Genomic DNA, 23,966 nt, shown 5'->3' with positions numbered 1-23,966 from the left:
ATATTGTATTGATATAAATGTCTTTAATATCACAAGATGAAACAGAAAATGAAGTTATATTCAGTGAAACAGAATTTGAACAGGATTACTACTCATATACTTCAAGCAAAAAATATTTTTCTTGTAGTGATTCAATAATAACAAAAGAATCTTACATTTTTAAACCATTTAAATGTTCCTGTTATGAACATCTGGAATCAACAAAACTCACGTAAGTTAAATTTATAACATATATAAGATTTTTGCTAGAACTACATATATTATGTTTATTATTTTATAACATCACATTTTTTATTTAAATCTGCAATATACATATATACATATATATATATATATATATACAGGCGCAATAAAATATTAGCACTCATCTGGGCATTAATCAGTGTTTTAAAGTACCATCCAGTAGATCCAATATATTATATGTCATATCAACTATTACATTGGAGACATAACAATGTTCCAAAAAAATATATAAAAGATATTGTAGATTATATGAATTCACAATTATAATAACAAAAATTGATTTTTCTTAAAAATTTCATTTATTTGACAATTATACTTGTACATTCGTTACAAATTCATTAGAACAAGTTCGTTTTAGTGCAAAATCTGCATAAGAGTATTACATAGAACGAAATGGAATGATTAAATACCGGACGTGTCACAATAAAAAAAATGTTTAAACACATTTTGGCAGTGTTCTTTACAAATTGTCTTATAAAATGTAAAGTAAATTTTATATAAGTTTATAATCATTCTGCACATATAGTACAAAATAAATGTAAAATCAATATTCTATTTCATTTTCAAATAATTAAAATAATAATAATAATAATAATAATAATAATAATAAAATGGATAAGTTTAAATAGTTGTGAAAAAGTTGAGATACAAGGAATTCCAGATACTTGTAAATTGTGATAGTTTAAATCTTGGAATGCCTTGCATAATAATACAATAGCCAACAATATATAATATTCACTGAAACTTCACTTCCTGCATGTGTACAATAAAAAATTAATTTTCATACAAAAAAAGTATGACAAATAATGCTGGTTTCAAGGAAGTAATCATTTCTTACACGCTAAAATCAAATAAAATTATTGGCCATACTCCATAAATATTAAGTCATTAAAATATTGTTTATAAATCATTGGACATGTGAATTATTTTTATGTATCTATATATGTCATGTATTATATTGTACTTATATAAAAATTTCTATGGGTGCAATGATTCAGGTACTACCGTAATGAATCAATGGTATAGATTACAAGATTGTAAATTCACTACAATGAATGATAGAAATAAAACTTTCTTAACAATTTCCAGTTCCCAGCACTTTTTCTCATACAAATAATCACTTTCACTGTGGTTAAAAGTTACAGCGAACTCCAATAAAATAGCAACGTATCAAAATATATTTTTGCATCTATCTGTTTGGTCTATATCCTGAGCTACTAACAGAAAGGGATTACTATTACAGATGAACTGTCATTTACAGATTAAGTAAAAATTGGAAGTACAAAGTAGAGTAATAGCTAAGTCTATGTTTTATATGGACGTATTTTGCAGTCTGCTAAGACTTTTTTTCAAGGAAATGAGCATTTCTATGCTGCAACTGTTTCTGGACCCAAGCAAAGATAGCTTAAATCTTTTTACAATGCATCCCTGATGTTAGGCTGATGTTGTTTGTTGGGATATGATTACACTTGTATATAGAATTAAAACATTCTTTCCAATTTTTTTGTATAAAGATGTGGTAATCATTGTATCCCATATATTTATCAATCCAAGGAATTATGTAATAATTAAACAGAATATACTGGAAGTTTATTAATTTTAGCTTTCTCATGTTCGGTATCATCTCGACAGATCATTAATGTATGAGAGACACCACAAGTAACCGCTGTAATGTATAAACCTTCTACAGCCTTTACTTCCATAGGAGTAGTTGACGATTTGCGCATTTCACCAAAACCCTGTAAATATTTTATATAATATTTTTTTCTTATTATGAAAATAGATAAATTTTTACCAAATATTACTCACCAATTCCCCAAAGGTGGGACTGCCTCCCCAGGCAATAACAGAATCATCTGCTGCAACTACTATACTACTTTGTGAACATCCAATACATCTGATTTCCCAACCTGATAAATCTTGAATAGGTTTTGGATACATATTAGCTTCTCCTGTACGTTTAGTCTGTCCAAACATAAGTGCTGAACCATGGATATTAATTGCAATACTGTAAGTACTACCACAGGCGATAGATCTAATACCTCGATTAGGTGGTTCGAGAAATTTAATTAAACGTGGCACTAATTCATCTCTTTGTTCGTTATGACCTAATCGACCGATTCCTCCAAATCCCCATGAAAACGCACGATTTTTACTATCGATTGCAACCGTGTGATAATGACCACAACTGAAATCTGTAATTTCAACACGATCTAATGGCGTGACATGACCATCTTTACCTCTTTCTACATATAAAACGATTCGTTTAGGCACTTTCTCGAAGTGAAACGCCATCTTCGTATTTGTTATAAAATATTTTCCATCTGTATTATGACCTAGTACACCATATTCTGGACATCCGAAAGAATGTAGACCACCTTTAATATCTAAGATCATAGAAAATTCTGCTCCACACCCTACTTTTACTATAGGAGGTCCAGAATATTTAACTTTCATAGCTTTCATTATACAAGGTTCAGATTTTCCTACTCCACACTGTCCTAACTTATTGTCCCCAGCGGCGAATACTAAACCACGACTGGTTAAGAAAAGCGTATGATTACGACCGCAAGATGCTGCTATAATAGTGTGTCCCTTTAATGCTTCTACTTCAGTTGGTTCATCCCGACGTTTAGTATCACCAACACCCAACTGACCTACAATTGATCGACAATGTCAAGTTATTCCAAAGAATTTTCGATAGAATTTAAAGATTTTTGCTGTAGAGTTCTAAACAGTAGATCGTAATTATAAATATAGCAGTTGTAGCGACGCCCAACACATACCCGAGGTTGTAAATTAATGTTCATATCTGATATAATAATTTCCTGCTAATCCAGCACTATAAAAAACTCTGCGGATATGCAGGTAAAATAATCACAGCTTTTATACAATTCTATACAAATATATAACGATCGATTTACCTTTATCATTTTTACCAAAAGTCAAGCATCTATTATCCTCCGTAACAATAATATTATGGGAAGCAGCAGGTCCAGAGGCAATCAATCTCACACGCGCGCCGTTTAAATTCTTAAAAGTATGCGGAGTCCACAAACTACGTCCTACATTTGTCTTGAGCGATTTCGGTGGTGCTTTACGGCCTGCCATTTCCCAATTTGTCAGACCACACATAAGCAATGTGCCAGGCTTACCCCAACCTCCCTGTAACATAATCAATAGGAGCATATCATCAGCTATTAAATTGTTATTATGCACCATTGCTTTTCAAGATCCAATGCAATTATGCAGATTATAGTTTGCATGAAACTTGCATAACACGGATCTGAAATATTACATGCGTATCGATGCCGCAGGATCTTCCAACCAAGCCGTTATTCATATTCATGACCACAGAAATGTCGTTACGTACTGATCGCCAGGCTCATTAACATCGGTATCACTTGAGATTCTTCTTCGGGGATCACCGTTTTAGCATCAATATTTGTGTTAACCTGAGATAAATATTGAAATGAGAAAAAGTAAATAACAGTCACCTCTGGCGACGGCAGCTCAGGTATATTGGAGACATCGGTAAGATCGTCTTCGGCAGCGTCCTCACCGTCGACATTAGTGCCACTCTCGGCGTCTTCTACATCGGACTCGTGCTCGCTCGAAATATCCTCCTCATCGTATTCGACCTTCCTCGATTTCGCGCGACCTTTCTTAACCGTTGTATTTTTCCGTTTAGACATATCGCACTACGCTATTAACTTCCCAACAACGTGACTTTATTATCGCGCGAAAAACGATTGTCGAAAACGCGGACCTACCCTCGTGACATTTATCGAAGCAATGGCGCTCAGCAAATTACACCGCTATACGAATGGACAGCAAAAACGCGGCCACCTGGCGCTCAAAAATCATAATAAAACCATGCTCGAACGATAAGTACAAAGCAAACCACGGTTTATGATTGTAAATCGCCGAGGGCGCGCTCCGTGTTCCTTAGATTTCAAATTTAGGGAACGCAAGGAACGGGATACGTACTTCGATTCCTGGTTCATTTCTCTCGTCAAATGTTTTGAATTTCGACTTCGTTATATTAATCGAATTGAACTTTTCGATTGCTCGATCGAAACATTTATCCGCCATTTTTGTTTACGTCTCGCATTTGAACGTCTTACAATATTTCCTATACAAAATAAAAACTGATGTATATGATGGAGAAGGTAAGATACGTACGCGTAAACGTATCTTTCGTGTTTATGCTAAAACACTTATAAATATTTTTTCTAATAATATCCGTTATATTTTGCAGTTTACCTTTGAGATGCATTTACAGGCTTTGTATAATCTTGATACTACGGGACATGTTGCGCAACGTTGAATTTATTATTTGTGTTTATGTGTACATTGTCAATAATCATATTTGCTAGATGGCGACTGGCGGCTTACGGAATTCTATAATCCTCCTGTCGCCAAATGCCAAACAAAGCTGCTAACGACATAAATAACATCCCTACTCTTAATGAATGATCACCGAGAGATACCTTTGATAAGAAATTGGTTAATACCTTTTTAGAAATGCACGGTACACATACTTATTCGTACGTGCACATTATCGTGTGATTACTGATAACTTAATACCTTTCATCGTTTCTCGAAACTTTCAAATATTTTTTATTCGTTTTATACTATTATAAGGATTATTGTGATCCCTCATCAATGAAAGAACAATAGTAATCGTTATATCGACAAATATTCCAGATAATTATAATCGTCTTTTAATTTCTCTTTATCATCTATTCATGAGATAGGAATACAAAAGAAAAGAAAAGGAAAGAAAGAAAGAAAAGTGAAATCGAAAAATGAAAACGTTAAAGAAAAAATTCATTTATTTTCCTTTATCAAAAAACCTTATCCTATAAATTTAATATAATATAACAATACATATTTAGCGCAGTCTATGATCTAATACAATTTATTCCTTAACTAATACACAGTTTCTTGTCAATCGTAGTGAGCATCCTGCAAACGAATAAGAGATCCTTGAAAAATTCTATCGAAAAATAAACGTGGAAATATTATTCGCGAAGATACTTACGTATTTAATGTGCGATAGAAAAATATCGTACACCATAGTCATAACATTTATATAGAGTACTCGATATTGTAGAGGAACGAATAAAAAGTTTACACATTGAGCTGGAGGCCAAAAACAACAGTCGACCTAATGAGAAAAATTAAGACTATAGATTTTTTTTTACTTTTTTTTTTTATAATTTACATATAATTTTTTTTTTTATTAGCAGAACATACTTTCCAAGCTTCGATCAATTTCACTTTGATTTCCCTATAAGCTTCTTCGACTTTGTCTCGTTCCATTAGACCAAGACCACCGAAAAATATAATTAGGCACGTAGGACTAGCGATTAGTTGATCTAGAAAAGTCTTTTTTATAATAGATCTCGCTTTTTTCCCAGGTGCTATTTTCTCAAGTAGACCATAGAAACAATGATGAAAGGGTCCTTGGATAAGACCTACTAATGTCATGTTTCTCGTTCGAACATAATTATGTTCGTATAACGTCGCAACATCCATAATCTTTTTTTCTTCTTCTTCCGTTGTATCTTCCTCTAGCGATGCTGCGATCACACGAGCGGTTCCACCGCTTGAAAAATAATCCTCGTAACGATACCGTTTCCAGTGTTCCCTACGTTGCTGTATCATATCACCAGCTGCCATCATCAAGCCGCAGCTAATAGTATTTGTAACGAGAAGGTACCTACCTGATTATAAGAATATATATATTAAATTAATTTATTATTATTATTATTATTATTATTATTATTATCAATATTATTGAATAAGTCATCGAAAGATAATAACAACAAAGATAATACTTACCGAATAATTTTCGCAGAATATGCATTTGTTAAATGAATAATCTTTTAAAAGAAATGAACCAGGGAGAGAGTAATAAAATTGAAATGCAATGATCAATGTTTAAACGACTAGATCTTTTCTCACTTTTATTTTTCGTAACTCAATTGTCAGGATAATTTGTTCTGGGATAAATCTCTAAGTACATATATATATATATATAAATATATATATATCAGAACATATAGTAATATCAAATAATAAAGAGGATTCGCACAAGAGATGACTTTTATGGATCTATCTTACTAATATCTTTTTTACACATTAGCTTTATGACTCTGCAAATAGATTGTTATTTAAATGCATTAACGTTCGCGTGGATCTTAATTCGTCGATGCTTATGTAGTTGAAATTGTTTAATTTTAAGTAGCATAACTTTCAATTAATTTTTTTTTTCCTTTCTTCCTTCCCGCGATTCCGCGTTTCCCCCTCACTATTTTATATCAACGATATAATGATGGTATCGATAAGAGATCTTACCATCGTGTAACAAATTCCGTGTATTACTGACATTTTATAATGGCGAAACCTCTTTAAATATACAAGCGGCCGTTGTCAAAAGAATCGACGCGTTTGCGCAGTACAATCTCACACCGTTTCGTATTTCGCCCATACTACTCGATATATGTTCTTTCATATCAGACATTTTTTTCCATTCCTCTCAGGCAACAATATATAGTATACATACGCATGCGTCAGAGTTTATCAGTAAACATTTATTTATTTACTTAGAAAGGTGTTCCATTGCCCATCGTATCTAGAAGTTACTACGATGGAAGAATACCTAAAAGATTAAGGATAATGGATTTTTTTAAGTATTTAATTGAATTACAATACGTTCCAAAACTCTGTTTTATTGGAAGTTAAAGTTATGTAGCTTATTAACATTATGAATGTTTTTTATATTATTTAGCAGCAACAGTTTTATGTTTTGGCAAACCTTCTCTGAACCCGTTCCTAAAATGATACAAAAAAATACAACCTCTTATTTTTGTATGTTAGTTGTATACAAAAAGATAAATTTTTTCATCGTTTGTATCTTGATTCAAGCATAGATTTTTTTATGTCAATACAAATTAATGTTCAATTAAAACAAATTAATAAATTAGTTTTTGAATTTTTATGACCCATGGATACTAATATTAACGAATATTATAAAACTAAGACAGTTTTATGTCGATAGTATTGATAATCTATATGTACTAAAACTTACTTGAATTTACGGCGAACGATTTTCAGATGACGCATTCTACCAGTTCCAGTAGTCTTCCTCCTTTTTGCTTTGATCGACCAGTTGTCTGTAAAATATGATTCAGTTAACATACACATGCTGTTAATTATTTTATTACAAGTGACAAAGAAAACAGTTCAAATATTTCTGATTCAACATAAACTTTGTTCAACTTACATGATCTCATCTTTTTCTTAGGGTATCCACATTGTGCACATTGTGATTTTTGAATGTGATATGAACTACGTCCACATCGTCTGCACAATGTGTGCGTCTTATTGCGACGCTTACCAAAGCTGGATGTACCCTTCGTCTGTGAACATTACAAAAACTATAACTAACCATATCTTATGCATCTAAGAAATTATTATTATAAAAAAAAAAAAAAAAACAAAGATCCGAATATATTCGATAGAATTGAAATTTATGATGCTTTACGCAATTAAATTAATTTTGTGACTTTGTTATCATTATAATCGCAAACAAAACATATTACGGCGAGTTAACCTAAGCTACGATAAAAAACTCACGAAGATATTTATAATGAGCTTTTTGTCGATTACTATTATATTAATTAATTGCTATGATAAGTACACAATTACTTTATAATGTAATTACGTTACGATTGCTTAGGATTACTTTATAATAAATCGATTGAAAACACGTGAATAAACGCTCACCATCTTGCACGAAGGAGCACGTCAAAAGAGGCGAGGAATGAACACTTAAAATGATACGTTAACCCTGTTCTAGCAGTACCAACTAAACAAATTGAAGATCAGTATAGAGAATATTTTTTACCAACTGTCGGTATTTTATTTAGTAATGCCATCTGTGAAGAATTTGGGATATTTATTATAGTTATATTGGCGAAGGATAAATTTGTTTCTCTTTTTTAAGTATAAGTGTATAGGTACTACTTTACGTAGATGATATAAAATGAAAATCAAGGGTGAACACAATTATAATTTTTCCTTACTTATATAAATAACTATTTTTCAGTTTAATTTCAATAATAAATTATTAGTGAATAATTAAATCTCTATTAATCTGTCAGCTTCGGTTAACACTTCTCGAGAATGTTGACTGTTCGATGTTACGACATGTTGAGCTCCGACTATACAATTCTTTAATTCGGTACCTTCCTCGATGATAGATCCATTGCATAAAATACTGTTGTGTATTATGCATCTACAAATTTATATAAATATATTAGTGTATTCTTGTGTATTCTTATGCACTTTTATATCATAAAAATCAAAGTATCTTGCCTTTCTTTTATAGTTACATTGCCCATTATAACACTGTTTGAAATTCTGGTTTTCGTTTCAACAACTGTGTTAGCACCAATGTGACTAAATTTGAGAGATGTTTTCTCGTCAATAAATGCATTTTCATCTATACTACAATTTTGAACTTGTGTACTTTTAACAGTTGCAGATGATGATGTATTCAGAAATAAATCAGATTTTATAATACTAGAAGACCAATCAGATATCTGTAATAACATATATTAATACTTTTTATTCCATCTTTATAAAGTTATAATGCATATATAAATTTGTATATTACTATATATACCTTAAAATTTGCAAGATGATACATTTGAATAGTGTTAGCTCTTAATCCAAACCCATCATTCATAATGTGAGCATAACACCTAATTATATCACCATGGTAAGCTTCTTGTAGATCAGTATTGTGGTCATTAAATGCAGACATTCTTCTTATTAACTCATCTAATGGTTTTGCAACTGCAAAACGGAATATATCTTCTTTCAAATTTACTTGTACCATGGAAGTATTTTTGTCTTCTAGAGATTGCTTAGGTGGTTTTGATAATTGTTTAGTAACTATATATGGAAGAAGTTCACCTTTCAATGTACTAAAGTTTCTAGAAAATAAAATACATAAGTACACCTGTTCAATAAAAGTATTTACTCTCTATTTTTTATTTATATAATTACTTACTTGTTAAATACTAGAAAATCCAAAACCCATTTGTTAATAATATACACATGTGCATCCATTAGTTTAGAGTGCATAGTAAAACTGGTATGTTTCCTAAGAATTTTTTGAGATATATTTATTGTTTCTTCGAAATCTGAAGCTGATGCCAAAAATACTAAACGTCCTGTTTCATTATCTATTCCAATTAGATCCGTTTCTGGTCTTTGTTTATTTTTAGGTCCTGGAGTAACAAATTCATCTGGTACTTTGATCATTGGTAACATCAATGCTGTAATACTTGCATTATGTTTTCTATATAGATTTAATGTTTCAGAGATATCGATATCTGTGATCAAATCACATGATAATACTAAGAAATCTGTGTGAATTTTTTCATGAATTAGTCTAATAGAATCTGCAGTACCAAGGTCTTCTGCACCTTGTATTCCTATAATTTCCATTTTAATTTTTAAATCTAATTTATCTAACGACAATGATACATCATTTTTCACTGATTCTGATACCACTATAAGACATTCATTGAATCCACTACGTTCAAGTAGTTGTAGAGAAAACCAAATCATTGGTTTATTTCCAATGGGTAATAAACATTTTGGTTGTCCAGCTGTGAGTTCTGTCATACGAGAACCCTTTCCACCAGCAAGTACAATTGCTTGAAATTCAGTGCAAATAACCATTTTTTATATGTTGTATTATCCTGTAAAAAATAATTTTTTTGTTTTTAATATGATATAAAACTGTTCACTAATTTATGAGAACTTTTTTTTTTTTACAAATTATCGTAAATAACGTTTATCGTAAATATCATAAAAAAATATCATAAATAATGTTTATCATAAATATCTATATTATTTTGCTAAAAACTTATTAATAACAACACATAAAAAAATATATTCGCGAGAAGAGATATACCAAATACTTTGTTCTACAGAATAAAAATAGGTTACCTTTTTATCCTGATGATTCTAGCACTGAAACTGTTGCGCAGTATTATACATTTATTATAAATATTTTTTAAAAGAGAGAATTGATATATTTATAATAAAGTAATAAATCCATAAATTTTCTTATAACAAACAAATACTTCACTGTTTATTTTTACTATTATATTTTAGCTTCTCATAAAACATAAAAGTAAATTATAATATCTTATAATACATAAATGAATATTAATTATTCAATCGTTAAAAATGCGTTTTCTACAATTAATTAATCGATTTGAATAAAAATATAAATTATCTTTACATTGAAATAGTATCAGAAATAGTAATATTGTATCAGTTACATGTGCCGTTACCTTACTTTGTATGATCGCATGTTTCGTACTGTTTAACCTAAAATTGACGGGACATCCACTTGAAATCATTGGTATTAAAGAGATTAACTTTGTACAATAAAAAGAAAATATTAATAAAATATAAAATATGGGTGAAGCCGAGGATGTAATTAAAACAGGAAATTATGTGATAGTGAAAAAACAAAAATATACCAAAATATATAAGGTGTCATTAAATGGAATTTTAATGTTAGGAAAGGATGAAGTAGATATGCAAGAAATAATTGGTAAACCCTATTGGACAACTTTTGAAATGGTCCCATCAAAAAATAATAAACGATCTTATACGTTGAAGACTATAAAAGAGGCAGAATCTTGGAATGATTTAAAGAACACTTCATCAAGTGGTTTAGACAATCGTTGTATCACCAATGATGGTACTTCTCAAAAATTGTCAAAAGAAGAAATTTTACAACTTCAAGAATCTGGAAAATCTGGCAAGGAGATAGTTGGTACTCTTATAGAAAATAGTAAATCTTTCTCTGCAAAAACAGAATACTCTCAAGAAAAATATATAAAGAAGAAAGAACAAAAATATTTTCGTTATTTAATAGTATGTAAACCTACTATAGTATCCTTACATGAAGTATACTTTAGACAAGATCATACAAGAGTAGGAGGATTGAGAATGGATGCTCTTTCTCAATTGTTATCATATAGTGATGTTCAATCTGATGGTTTATATTTGTTATATGACAGTGGTTCACAAGGATTACCTGGAGCTGCTATGTTACATAGAATTGGCGCAAATACTACAGGATTATTAATAAATATGCATCCTGGAAATATACCTCAGCTAGCTATCATTCAAGCTATGAATTTTCCCAAGGAACAGATTGAAAGACATATAACAGTTAATATTTATAGTTTTTTAAGATTGCATTATCAAGGAGAATCTTCATTACTAAGTGATATATCTATTTCTAGAACAGTATCTACTCCTACTACTTCTCAATCTGAAAATAATGAAGTATTATTAAGTAGTAATAATGATTGTGAACAAGAAACTAAAGTAGAAGATAACACAAAAGTATCAAAAATTGGCCAAGCCATAGATATTGATAAGACTGAAACTACAAGCAATGGAATGTTCAATATAGATACAATTGAAGTGGATACAAATCTAACTTCAGAGAATGTTACTAATACAGATGAATCTAAACTTATGAATGATATAAATAAAGGAGAAAAAGTAGAAAATAGAAAAACTTTAAAACGCAAATTAGATGATGTTATTGAAACAGGACCTATTAAAAAACCAAAATGGTTAATAGAGACACAATATGCATTGGATCTTTTGAAAGGTTCTAAAGCTCGAGGTTTAGTTATTGTGGCAAAAGAACATCCTTTAAATATCATCAAGTCTTTGTTGCCTTTTCTTGGTGCATCTAGACCATTTGTAATTTTTCATGCTTATAGAGAACCTTTACAGGAAACATATATAGCTCTTAAACAAACACAAAATGTGGTAAATTTAAGATTGTTTTCAAATTTCTTACGTTCATATCAGATATTACCTGACAGGACACATCCAGATATTTTAACAAGCGATACAGGTGGTTATATTTTAACAGGATATTTAGTTGAATAATGATATTAGAAGATTATAATTTAATTTCTATACAAAATAAGGAAATGCATATACATACATAAGGAATATATATAAATATAAAATTTTTAAAATGTTTTTATGATTTTTGTATAAAAGAAAAGAAAAGTCATATAAATACATTTTATACCAATCAAAACATAAAAACCTGTTTTTTTATTTGTGAAAAATATTGATTAAATTTTTCTAATTAACCAACATAAGAATGAAATTATTATATTTATCAAAATTTTAACCTAAAACTTTAAATTTTTATAATTAAAACTCATATAAAGTACATATGCTTTCAAGAATATGTTACAATACTTATTCAATGATAGTAAAGTTCTTAGGTAACACTGTCTGCTGTAAATGAATAATCGAATAAGTCCATAAGTCAATTGCATTCAGTGGATTAAAAGGAAATGAAATCTCCATAATTCATGAGAAACTTTTTTTGTATTTATACCAAGAAGAAGGTGATACTCATTATTATTATTATTACTTATATTAAGACCAAAATCTAGTACGTCAAAAACGTAATAATTCTTTCTATTTTTTATTTAATTAAAATTTTCCATACAATTAAAATATTTGACTTTCATTTGATTTTCGTATGATTAAAGTAAAGCGTTCGATCAGTCAGCTCAAACCTGTATTTCTTTTTTCGCATGACGAGACAAGTAAAAGGTGATCAAATGGCGGCGAAGAATTTAAATATATATAAGATTTATATTTTACAGTGTATTCATCCGTATACATATATAGATATTTACATTCACATATAATTTCTCTTATTGATTTAAATACGCCCATCTAAATATAAATATAATAAATATTTATGTATGTTCTACTTTCCATTGACTTTAGTCAGATAGGTTGTATAATAATAAAAACAAATGATTGAAAAGTATACAGCTATTTAAGAGTATTTATGCCGCGGCCATAACACGGAGGAGGGAGATCAGTTGTATACTCGACGGAGGTAGGTCGATGTGGGAACTCTTTCTCTTTAGTTTACTGGTAGACGATTTACAGTCGATACACGTATCTTCGTATATATATCGGTTTTTATTTAGTAAATCGTATTTTTATCGGTTATAATCCTTTTTGCATTAATTTTTTTCATTTTTTTTTCTTCCTGTTTTTTTCTCGTATTTTTATTTTCTATTGCATTTTCTCTTTCTTTCCAAATAGGTGCATAATTGTAATAGTAATAATAGCAACAACAATAATAATAATTAGGCATGTTTAAAAAGAAATTATATATTTATATTAAGACCAGTACGTAATATTAGAAAAGTCGTACGTGAGTGCAAAAGGACAATGGAATAATTTATTCGAATCGAAGAAAATTCGAAATATTCATTGTCTTTCTTCATCGATTTCAATTTCAAATTTCAAATCTAACTTTTAAATATTAAAACAATTCTTCGATTCTTAAATTTACTGTGTGACAAAAAATATCAAAGGTGAAGAATTTATTGTGCGATGCGAGGTGATTTATAACAACATTATCGATTATCACACGAGTCTGATAAATTTTAAACTTTTTATTATTTATAACTTTTTATTAATTAGTGCTTGTTCTTCTTTTTATTCTTCAAGAGGATTTTTTCAAATATAATTTCCAAGATGTCCGTCAATAACGTTGGAAATGGGAATAACATTGCGCCGATTCTATCGAACATGATCGATGATAAAAATCGCGTAAGTATTGGGGAAATATATTAATCTTGGGATTTTATTACGATTACGAAAAGAATTAATATATAATATTAAGTTTCTCATCGATACTATTTATTGCGTTCAAATTTTAAAAAACTTTGTCCTCTATATACTATAAATTTTATTCAAAGTACGTTTCTGTGTGTATATATATTTTATACACACGTATCACATAAAGTAAAATCATTTACTTTATTTCGAAATTTTTTAAGCTAATTTTTTTTACATTATAAAAGTTCATTATAAAATCACAAAAGAAAACCTAATTGATTTGTAAAATTACATAAAAACTTTTCATATTTCAAGTGTGTATACAAGTATATATACAATAACAAAGCATATATCGTAAAAAATTTACATTAAAAAATTTGATCTTTTTTTATTTTTGTTATTGAAAGATATACACGTATATTAACATAAATTAACGTACATCAAATAACTTTGAATAATATTAAACACGACCGTTAGATTAATCATTCGTCATCTATAAAAACTTATTTATGATAATTTCGTATCATTAACGGCGACATATGTTTTAAATCTTTTGCATACAACAAAAATAAATAAATAACCTAATGTAAAATTTTTTGTGAAATAATAATGCGAAAATGAATAAAGAAAATTCACATATTTTTCTTTCAGTTTTGAAAAAAAGAATATATTTATATCTCATTTTTATAATTTTGGATTATAAATATTTTCTTTCAATAATGATTTATAAGATCTCATTGGTATATCGTATTGTGCGTACTTCACATATCGTTAGAAAACGGATATGATGCGTTATAATCCGTTAGAGAAAGGAAAAAAAGAAAGCAAGTATTCTCCAATTAACAAGGAGGACAACGCAGTGTCGAAGAGATTTTCTAACTTCACTCTACTCCTGAAAGAGATGAAAGCGGATAAAAGGAGAGATTCTAGGCCTTTTCATGTTTACTTTCTCGACCTATTATTTGCCAAAAGCGAATATAATAATTATTCATATAACTATATAATGTAAAACCTATTTAAATTTTAAATCTTTTTTTATTATTCCTATATAAGTTAATCAAACTGAGAGATTATATTATTATGATTTGGTTAAATATTATGGTTAAATATTATTTGTTAATACTATTTAATTATACGAGTTGACATTTCTTCCTTTTTTTTTTATATATATAATTAGACTAATATTTTCGCACCATCTGGTGGTAGATCAACGAAGCTAACATTTCGTCAGCAAAATTTCGGCGTCTACTGAGGAAGTGTACTTCTTTATTTCACAATTGATAAACGATATATAATTTGTAAATATGTAACATAGTTTGATGTTTAAAATATTATTCTACAAGCATAGTTTGTGAAACGAGAGGATATTTTTTTCTGTGATAATTGTGCTGTGCTTCGTCTCTATCTGACGCTTGTGTTCATCAATAGTAATTAGGTTAACTTTATGTTTACTTTATTTACATGTCAAATTTTTAGTATTAAGTAAGTAAACAAATATATAATGTTTTTTCATATATATATATATATGTATGTATATATGTATACACATATATATATGTTATTAATATCTTTTTTATAATCATTTTGTATTAAACAATTTGACAATTTTATGTTGACTGTTATTATTCTACGTTAATTATGTTAATCAAGAGTTATTTGCTCATGTGATCTTCTTTTATTAGTATACTGTTATTTGTGTTAAATAAAACTTTAACAGTTATCCATTAATATATTATATTTTCTTTGTCTTCAATATTATTTCATTCTACGTTCAATATCATTTATTCATCTTATACTTTTTCATGAAAATTATATAGTGATAATAGTATGAATATTGTCATAGTAATATTTTATAAATCGAGAACAGGATTGTAAAGTTAGATATTTGACATTTATATTTATATTAAATCTTTGATAGAACACGCATAAAGTTTCTCATAGTTCATATTCTCGATGTTACTTATGATAAAATTATTTAAAATTGCAGTTGAGCAGTATAGTTCATGGAAAATATATAAACAGTATCGTCAACTCTGAACTCACTTTTTTTTCTATTACTATATACTATATACATTACTATATACATACATACGTACACACATACACACACATACATACATACATACACACACACACGGACACACACGGACACGGACACGGACACAGCAGAGAAAAATAGGAAAAGAAGAAAAAAGATAGAAAGAAAAATATAAGAATGTATGTAAGAACGAACACGAACGTATAAACGAATGAACAAATGTATGAATGAGTAAATGAGCTATGTCCTGTTATATAAACACTACCGCTGTTAGTCGAGGACAACCGTTAATGATGCGAATATTCACAATCGAAAACCATGATAAGGAATTATGATGATGCGACGTGCGTGAAACGATAGATATCGTGTTCGTTAAAGTTATCTTTTAACACCATCGACCTGATATAAATGATCATTTTGATAATTAGGTACGTGCACGTACGTATTTAACGAGAACGTTTATTTTATTCCCTTATTTTAGGTTCATGCACGCAATATCAAATTAAAAATATTATTAATAAATAATAGTCTTCAAAAATGAATTTGAGATTAATTTTAAATTATATGTGTGAATGGATATATTATATATAAGATAACTAGATATATGCATTATATATGATATAAATATGCAGATATCGTCTTTTGATAATTTGCTTAACAGCTATAAATGAGCTTTGATTGATTAATCACGAAACAGCATCGCGATTTAATGCTAGCTGACGTGTTTCTCCTATGAAAATTGCGATGCACATACATATGTACATGTGTATGTATTATTTGTGCGCGCGTTACATCGAATTTTCTCGCATTATTAAAGGTTTAAAATTATTCGATATTTGTATTCGTTATTTTAAACGTTACATACATATGCATTTGATCCGAAGAAGGAGAAAATGTGAACAATTATCGATAATGATAATACACTATAGCACAGTAACTCGTAACGTGTTTCTGTCGTTTTAACTTTCACTTAGTTTCTCTCTTTTTTTTTTCTCTCTCTCTCTCTACCTACGATTTCACGTTTTTTGAGCAACGACAACGATGCAGTTTGTTCATATACACGAGAGTTCAAAGTATATCAATTATCTTTATATATCTCAGAATATGCGTATTAATGATACGCAATATGTAAAGGAAGTACATGCTATTTTGAGCGCTATTTGTAAGATATAACTGCATACTTGATAAAATCCAAATGGCATAAAGTATATGCGGTATTATCATATGTATAAAAAGCAAAACGAAAGAAAAGGCCAAGGAAAGTAAGAATTAGAGAGAAAAAAATTAAAAACATATAAGTTACAAGAAAAAGAGAGAAAGAAAAAAGCAAACCAAAAAAGAAAAAAAATAATAAAACGAAAAATATATACTTAAAAAAAAAAAAAAAAGAAAAGAAAAGGGGGAAAAGTAATAATAAAAACGAGTAAATAAGATTAGTTAAGAAACTTCTGTCGTCCTTTTGCTATCACGTGACGAGTCTATAAAAAAAAAAACATTTTCCAGAATTTGAAAGGATTAAATCCAAATATATAATTTGATTGTTTCAATAGAGATTCTGTATAACGATATAATGGAGGAAAAATAAAAGATGATATAACAGGAAGAAAAAGGAGGAAGAGGAGGAGGAGGGTGGAAAGGAAAGGAAAAGAAAAATGCTTTTCTCATATTGCAGGACGTAGAGAGGGGCAAAATCCATACAAGAGTAGGGGAATCATTGAACCGATCACAGGCAACGTCGATGACGACGACGGCATCGGTGCCGCAAGTCCGGAGTACGAACGAAGTAGTAGTCAATCTTGGAGAGGGAAAAGAAGAAGAAGACTTGGTGGATGTAACTACGTTATCTGGTAGTACGCAGGCTATAGGGGACACACGTGGCGGATGTAGAAACTTATCACCAACACGTTGCCAAACAATCGGCCGTTTTCTTCGCCAACTAATGCTAGTCATGCTGTTAATAACATTTATCGCAGCTTCATTGGCCTTCCTGACACTTTACGTCGGCCACATGTTTCTTCTACAACTTTTTGTTGTTGTGATCGTTGCGTACTTCGTTGCTGGTGGTCGTCTAAGGTGGTTTTATATTGTCTTTCGTACATTACCACGTGATGTCAAGTAAGTAAATAAAAATTTGTGTGCGCGCGCGCGTGTATGTGTGTGTGTGTGCGTGTTTGTGGGCATGCGCATGTGTGTGTGTAGGTGAGTCAACAATTTCTAAATGATTTTAAAAACCAATTGCTTTTTTTTTTTTCTTTTTTTTTTGGAGATATTTTAAGTAGATTTTTTGTAATTTGTAAAATTCGTGATAAGCCTAGCTTGTAGTTTAACAATCTGAGAAAAAGAAAGAAAAAAAAAATATATATATATATATATAATCTGAAGAAAGAGTAATTGATTTTTGAAATCATCTTTTGACGAACTTTTGACCCACGTTGTATACATAAAATATATAAAATGGATGTTTTTTTTCTTTTTTTTTTCCTTATTATTCGGAACTTTCATACTCTTATTACGTAATTTCAATACATATAAACAGGATACAATTTTATTATAAACATAATAATTTTTTTTACGAATCGCTTCCTTTTTTCTTTTATATTTTGTTGTATTCGATAGCAATAATACGTGTCATGTCCGTTTATCGAGTCTTTTAATTTATTGCAGTGATTTTTAATCAGTATCGTTTGAAAAATATTTACCATCTTTCTCTTAGAACTACTTACTTTTTTCTCATTAGAATTTTCCTTATTTCTCTTCAACTATATGCAAACCTTTTCTCTTCTATCTTATACTTGATATTACCGTTAGCCAGCCGGCTTTTCTCTGATCGGTCAACATAACGGTTTTATGATTTACAAAAGTTTCATAATGAAATTTCAAGTTTCAACCATATTTATTTATATATTTACATATAGTATACATTAATTGATAATTTTAATATGTATTATTCATAATTGATAAAATCACTGCCTGGATATTATATTTTCATTCTGTGATGTAATACCAATATCATTTACATTTGCAATGAGTTCGAGATCCTCTATGAAAAACGTTGGAAACGTGAGAATTTCTTTCGCAATCGAGTAGGATTAAATTCAATCGAACGATAAATTTTTATATCCTTACCGACATTAGAAGGGGAATATTATACACTTTTTTACGGCATTTTTCTCTTAGCTCTTTGATCTCCCTTTTTTTTCGTTAATTGTTTTTAATAATCGATTCTTATTTATTCTTTAATATTTGTAAATCCTTAATATTAACATTTATCCTTAATAATTGTAAGCTGATTGAAGAGTTAATTGATCGGTGATTATGAAGTCAATGATGATTCTCATTATTCGTTCGTCATTCAATAATTATGCAATTTTTTATCTTCTTCGTTTTATACTTTATTTTTTTTATCTTCCTCATTTTATACTTATTACAATTATTATATATGTGTATATATATATATATATATATATATATATATATATAAAATATCTTCTTTTTTTTACTATTTTTTTTCTCCCATTGCAGAGGTTTGTTAAGATACATTAAACTTCTCTGGTTGATTCGTGGTCATGAAAAAAAAAATAAAAGCGTTGCCGATATATTTCGGCAACATGTTGCTCGACATCCCAATAAAGCGTGCATCATATTCGAAGATCAAGAATGGACGTTCCAACAAGTGAGTCAACGATCGACAAATTTTCTTATATATTTGATTTTATATTCGGTCTAATTTGCATTTTCATTTATATATTTATAGATCGAAGATTTCAGTAACAAAGTTGCAACGACGTTTAAAAATCATGGTTATAGAAAAGGAGATGTGGTAGCATTGTTGATGGAAAATCGTCCTGATTTTGTTGGGATTTGGCTTGGTTTAAGTAAAATAGGCATAATAACGTCTCTGATTAATATTAATCTTCGAAAATCCTCTCTATTACATAGCATCGATGTCGCTAAATGTCAAGCATTGATTTATAGTTCTGAATTTACTGAAGGTAAGAAAAATTAATTCAAGAGTTTGATTTATCTATAGAGAATTTTGTTAAAAGAAATCTGTGATACGTATATATGTATACGAGTGTCTTGACATTTATAGTCGTCACGGATATTGCTAGCTCACTCAACGCAAATATGGGATTCTACAAGTATGGAAATGAGGCAACAGCAGATTCTGCGCATTTAAAGGCAAAGAATTTGACAAATATTTTATCAGAAGTTTCTACAGTATCACCAATATCACAAGACAAAAGTTGTTATCACGATGATTTATTATATATTTATACCAGTGGAACTACTGGTCTTCCGAAGGCTGCTGTAATAACTAATTCAAGGTGAAGGAAAATGAGATGATAGAAACAATCCACTTAATGATTAATTAAAAACGATTATTAAATTACACTTTTTTATAGATTTATATTCATCGCTAGTGGAATTAATATCATAGCTAAGATGAGATCTTCCGATATATTGTATACGCCATTACCTTTGTATCATACAGCAGGTGGTGTTATGTCAATAGGTCAAGCCTTATTACATGGAAATACGACTGTGATTAGAAAGAAATTTTCTGCCAGTGCTTATTTTAATGATTGCATTAAGTATAAATGCACGGTAATAGATATCTATTTAATCGGTACATTCTTAGATAGAAATATAACGAATATATTAAAATATACGAAAAATTATTCTTTTTTTTTGCAGATCGCACAATATATAGGAGAAATGTGTCGTTACATTTTAGCAGTACCAGTCAAATCTGAAGACAAACAACACACTCTTCGAATGATTTTTGGTAATGGACTTAGACCACAAATATGGCGTCAATTTGTAGCACGTTTTAATATACCTCAGGTTATTGAATTTTATGGTGCTACTGAGGGTAACGCGAATATCGGTAAGAGAAAATTAAATATAATATATGAATAGCCGTAGAAATATAAAACAGCAGTAGAAAATGTCGAGTTGAATATTTAATTCTACTTAGCCAAATCCAAACTGTTTTATGTCCGTGTTACGAAACACTCCGTATATTTGTTTTTTTCTCATTAGAAAAAATGATTTTATATATTTTTTCTAGTAAATATCGATAATACTGTTGGAGCTATTGGATTCGTATCGCGAATTATTACATCCGTATATCCAATATCTATTATTAAAGTAAATGCTGAAGGAGAACCAATAAGAAATGCAAAAGGATTGTGTCAAGTTTGTGCTCCAGGTAAGTTAGATTTTACAACAGATAATCGATCGAATGCTATTATATTTTGTATAATTTTGAATTTTAGAAATTATCGTGACGAATAAAGCGGATTATTTGGATTAACTGCTTTTCAAACGGTTGTTGTATTGTTTTCTTTTAGGTTTTTATTTTATTTTATTTTATTTTATTTTATTTTTTTTGTTCATTTAGACGAACCTGGTGTTTTCATTGGAAAAATTATACCAAACAACCCGACACGAGCATTTTTGGGATACGTGGATAAGAAAGCATCGAACAGTAAAATCGTACGCGACGTTTTCGCTAAAGGCGATTCTGCTTTCATATCTGGTATATATCATCGATAAATTAATATCTTAATTATGTTCTTGTTTGATTCTAAAGAAAATGTTGTTTTACTTCAGGTGACATTCTTGTAGCAGACGAATTAGGATATCTTTATTTTAAAGATAGAACGGGAGATACGTTTAGATGGAAAGGAGAAAATGTTTCAACGTCCGAAGTCGAAGCCATTATTAGTAATTTTATAAATTATAAAGATTGTATAATTTACGGTGTTGAGGTAATTCTAAAAGATTCTAAGATTTTATAGTTACGTAACAGAATTATTTTTTTTTTTGAGAATAAATATGCTTACATTTTTTGTTTGTCATTATGGAAAAATAATTTTTAAACGATTCGAATTCAAATATCAAAAAATATCTCGGAACAAGAAACATGATTATTTTCATATTTTTTTATGAAATAATAAAAGCTAAGTTAAAATTGCAATTGTTATATAGGTTCATGGCGCAGAAGGAAGAGCTGGTATGGCTGCTATTTGTGACGAGAATGACACGTTAAATCTAAAACAATTATCATCCGATATTAAAGATCAATTACCATTTTATGCTAGGCCTCAATTTCTTCGAATATTGTCAAAAGTTGATCTCACAAGTAAATGATAAATAATATAAATAATATTAATTAACTATATATATATATATTAATTTTTCGATAAAATCATTTTTGTTCTTTTCTTTTTTAGGTACATTTAAATTGAAGAAAAAGGATTTACAAGAAGATGGTTTCGATCCCAAGAGAATACAAGATAAATTATATTACTTTGATTCCAAATTGGGATATCAGTTGTTAACGAAAGAAGTATTCGATGAAATTCAATCAGGAAAAATTAAATTATAAAATTGTTTCAACAAATGATACCGAGAAAAATCGAGAAAAAATGATATCGAGAAGATGATATCGAGATTATGGAATGAAATATTATCCGCAAAATGTATGTCATACGCTATATAATGCTCTTTATTGCTTATATATGCTACGATACGATTTGACTGTGCTAAATCTTTACATTTACTATTTACCACATAAATGGAGAACTCATCTCGTTTTTAAAACACAAATATATATATATATTCCAATTTTCCAAAATTCATTTGGAAAGTAAATTGAATTAGATAATTTTAAAGGAAACAATTTAATTCATATGACATGTTCTGTCCATTTGAATTCGTATACCGATCATCAGCGATAATCAATAATATTCTTTGGAATCATTTATTTATATTAATAACATAATGGAGATATGTTGATATTATATAAAGGAACAATGATTAGAATGACTAAAATAATCGCTTGTCATATGAATGTTTTCACATCGTATATTGTTATTTTATAGTAATGATAATCTATATATGGATATACATGGTAATACAAAATAACAGGTAATAATTTCAAAGCTTGTAATTTCATAAATTATCAACAAATTTTAATTATTAATTAAAAAAAATAAAGAATTCGAATTTATTAATAATTCATGAAGTTACAACGTTTAAAGTTATTGTTAATTATTTTGGACTTCCTTGTATATGCAAAGAGAGGGAGAGAGAGAGATATGTTTGTCTATTTATGTTTGTACATAGCAAGTTAATTTAAATACTATTGTCCGAAACCCCGGTATATCAATAGCTTTTTGAAACGATTGTAATTTCCTATTTCTTTTTTCTTTTTGGTTAATATTAAAAATATTTACTTATATAAGATGTTTCATAAGAGAGACAGAGAGAAAGAAAGTATTTATATGGTGTATATTTATGGCATATTATAACGTGGTGAAAACTTTTACTTGTTATTTGTTACTTTTTAGAATAAAAGTTTTCTATTTTTGTGTATGCAATCAATAATTATACTTTTTATTATTTCTCATTAATTAAATGAAACAATAGTTGCATATTGCAATTAATTTTCAAATATTTTTTATACATTTATTTTAACCATATCCTATCTCAATGTTTATATATATTGAAATAAATATATTAAGATTATTATAGAACGAATATAGACAACAGAAAATATGAATATAAATAGATACGAAGAAGGACCTAGAGAGAGAGAGAGAAAGAGATAGACAGAGAAAAACTGTTCCTTCTTATCATCGGTCTAATCTATAGATTAGATATATAATAGAAAGACATATCCATATCAAAATAGGTGTAAAAATTTAAGTTGGAAAATAATGACGTACATATTATTAAGCATCGATTTTGTATTAATGCTTATTAAGGCCTTTTAAGATATATTATTGTACATTTATATATAACATTATTATATATTTATATACATACAAAACTATCAAGATCTTTCGTTATCCATAACTATAATCGGAGGGTAGTTATACATAACCGGTGACTGTAGTTCATTAAAATTTCGCATTGACATTCATACATTTCGTTACACGTA

The 23,966-nt window shown here is 28.9% G+C and overlaps 6 protein-coding genes across 20 annotated transcripts; 2 read left to right on the top strand and 4 right to left on the bottom strand.

Annotated features, from left to right (window-relative positions):
* Nucleotides 1-523: 523 nt before the first annotated feature.
* LOC127068256 (protein RCC2 homolog) lies at nt 524-4,083 on the bottom strand. Of its 3 annotated transcripts, none has more exons than XM_051004191.1 (5): nt 3,806-3,950; nt 3,542-3,698; nt 3,168-3,408; nt 2,053-2,900; nt 524-1,982 (listed from the first exon to the last, which is right to left on the bottom strand). In XM_051004191.1, the coding sequence occupies exons 2-5, from the start codon at nt 3,590-3,592 to the stop codon at nt 1,812-1,814; spliced, it is 1,311 nt and encodes a 436-aa protein (XP_050860148.1). In that variant the 5' UTR covers nt 3,593-3,698; nt 3,806-3,950; the 3' UTR covers nt 524-1,811. The 3 variants fall into 3 exon arrangements, with proteins under 3 accessions (XP_050860148.1, XP_050860149.1, XP_050860147.1); XM_051004192.1 differs by having other exon boundaries at nt 3,617-3,698; XM_051004190.1 differs by lacking the exon at nt 3,542-3,698 and having other exon boundaries at nt 3,741-4,083.
* A 980-nt stretch (nt 4,084-5,063) lies between these two features.
* LOC127068269 (mpv17-like protein 2) lies at nt 5,064-6,811 on the bottom strand. Of its 5 annotated transcripts, none has more exons than XM_051004218.1 (4): nt 6,094-6,811; nt 5,506-5,975; nt 5,291-5,416; nt 5,064-5,214 (listed from the first exon to the last, which is right to left on the bottom strand). In XM_051004218.1, the coding sequence occupies exons 1-4, from the start codon at nt 6,116-6,118 to the stop codon at nt 5,197-5,199; spliced, it is 639 nt and encodes a 212-aa protein (XP_050860175.1). In that variant the 5' UTR covers nt 6,119-6,811; the 3' UTR covers nt 5,064-5,196. The 5 variants fall into 5 exon arrangements, with proteins under 5 accessions (XP_050860175.1, XP_050860174.1, XP_050860177.1 ...); XM_051004217.1 differs by having other exon boundaries at nt 5,064-5,416; nt 6,094-6,267; nt 6,610-6,811; XM_051004220.1 differs by having other exon boundaries at nt 6,610-6,811.
* Nucleotides 6,812-6,963: 152 nt separating this feature from the next.
* LOC127068275 (60S ribosomal protein L37) lies at nt 6,964-8,180 on the bottom strand. The gene is made up of 4 exons (XM_051004229.1): nt 8,041-8,180; nt 7,538-7,673; nt 7,343-7,427; nt 6,964-7,086 (listed from the first exon to the last, which is right to left on the bottom strand). The coding sequence occupies exons 1-4, from the start codon at nt 8,041-8,043 to the stop codon at nt 7,035-7,037; spliced, it is 276 nt and encodes a 91-aa protein (XP_050860186.1). The 5' UTR covers nt 8,044-8,180; the 3' UTR covers nt 6,964-7,034.
* Nucleotides 8,181-8,328: 148 nt separating this feature from the next.
* LOC127068257 (translation initiation factor eIF-2B subunit gamma) lies at nt 8,329-10,731 on the bottom strand. 3 transcript variants are annotated; one of them, XM_051004195.1, is made up of 6 exons: nt 10,629-10,731; nt 10,279-10,308; nt 9,332-10,028; nt 8,942-9,254; nt 8,632-8,858; nt 8,329-8,551 (listed from the first exon to the last, which is right to left on the bottom strand). In XM_051004195.1, the coding sequence occupies exons 3-6, from the start codon at nt 10,006-10,008 to the stop codon at nt 8,395-8,397; spliced, it is 1,374 nt and encodes a 457-aa protein (XP_050860152.1). In that variant the 5' UTR covers nt 10,009-10,028; nt 10,279-10,308; nt 10,629-10,731; the 3' UTR covers nt 8,329-8,394. The 3 variants fall into 3 exon arrangements, with proteins under 3 accessions (XP_050860152.1, XP_050860153.1, XP_050860150.1); XM_051004196.1 differs by lacking the exon at nt 10,279-10,308 and having other exon boundaries at nt 10,629-10,717; XM_051004193.1 differs by lacking the exon at nt 10,629-10,731 and having other exon boundaries at nt 10,279-10,482.
* Nucleotides 10,732-10,752: 21 nt separating this feature from the next.
* LOC127068254 (tRNA (adenine(58)-N(1))-methyltransferase non-catalytic subunit trm6) lies at nt 10,753-13,118 on the top strand. Its single transcript, XM_051004189.1, has one exon. It carries the CDS (start codon nt 10,756-10,758, stop codon nt 12,256-12,258), a length of 1,503 nt encoding a protein of 500 aa, XP_050860146.1. The 5' UTR covers nt 10,753-10,755; the 3' UTR covers nt 12,259-13,118.
* A 100-nt stretch (nt 13,119-13,218) lies between these two features.
* Nucleotides 13,219-23,477, top strand: LOC127068233 (long-chain fatty acid transport protein 4). 7 transcript variants are annotated; one of them, XM_051004097.1, is made up of 13 exons: nt 13,220-13,240; nt 13,864-13,965; nt 17,685-18,127; nt 19,535-19,685; nt 19,767-20,004; nt 20,106-20,340; nt 20,419-20,620; nt 20,711-20,903; nt 21,087-21,227; nt 21,420-21,557; nt 21,632-21,789; nt 22,010-22,163; nt 22,255-23,477. In XM_051004097.1, exons 2-13 carry the CDS (start codon nt 13,891-13,893, stop codon nt 22,407-22,409), a joined length of 2,283 nt encoding a protein of 760 aa, XP_050860054.1. In that variant the 5' UTR covers nt 13,220-13,240; nt 13,864-13,890; the 3' UTR covers nt 22,410-23,477. The 7 variants fall into 7 exon arrangements, with proteins under 7 accessions (XP_050860059.1, XP_050860054.1, XP_050860053.1 ...); XM_051004096.1 differs by lacking the exon at nt 13,220-13,240 and adding an exon at nt 13,328-13,753; XM_051004098.1 differs by lacking the exons at nt 13,220-13,240; nt 13,864-13,965 and adding exons at nt 15,183-15,456; nt 15,962-16,450.
* Nucleotides 23,478-23,966: the final 489 nt, after the last annotated feature.

Source organism: Vespula vulgaris, chromosome 12, assembly GCF_905475345.1.
Source record: "Vespula vulgaris chromosome 12, iyVesVulg1.1, whole genome shotgun sequence".
NCBI lineage: Eukaryota > Metazoa > Arthropoda > Insecta > Hymenoptera > Vespidae > Vespula > Vespula vulgaris.
Note: the sequence above shows the minus strand (reverse complement) of the source record. Positions and strands in the feature narration are given on the sequence as shown.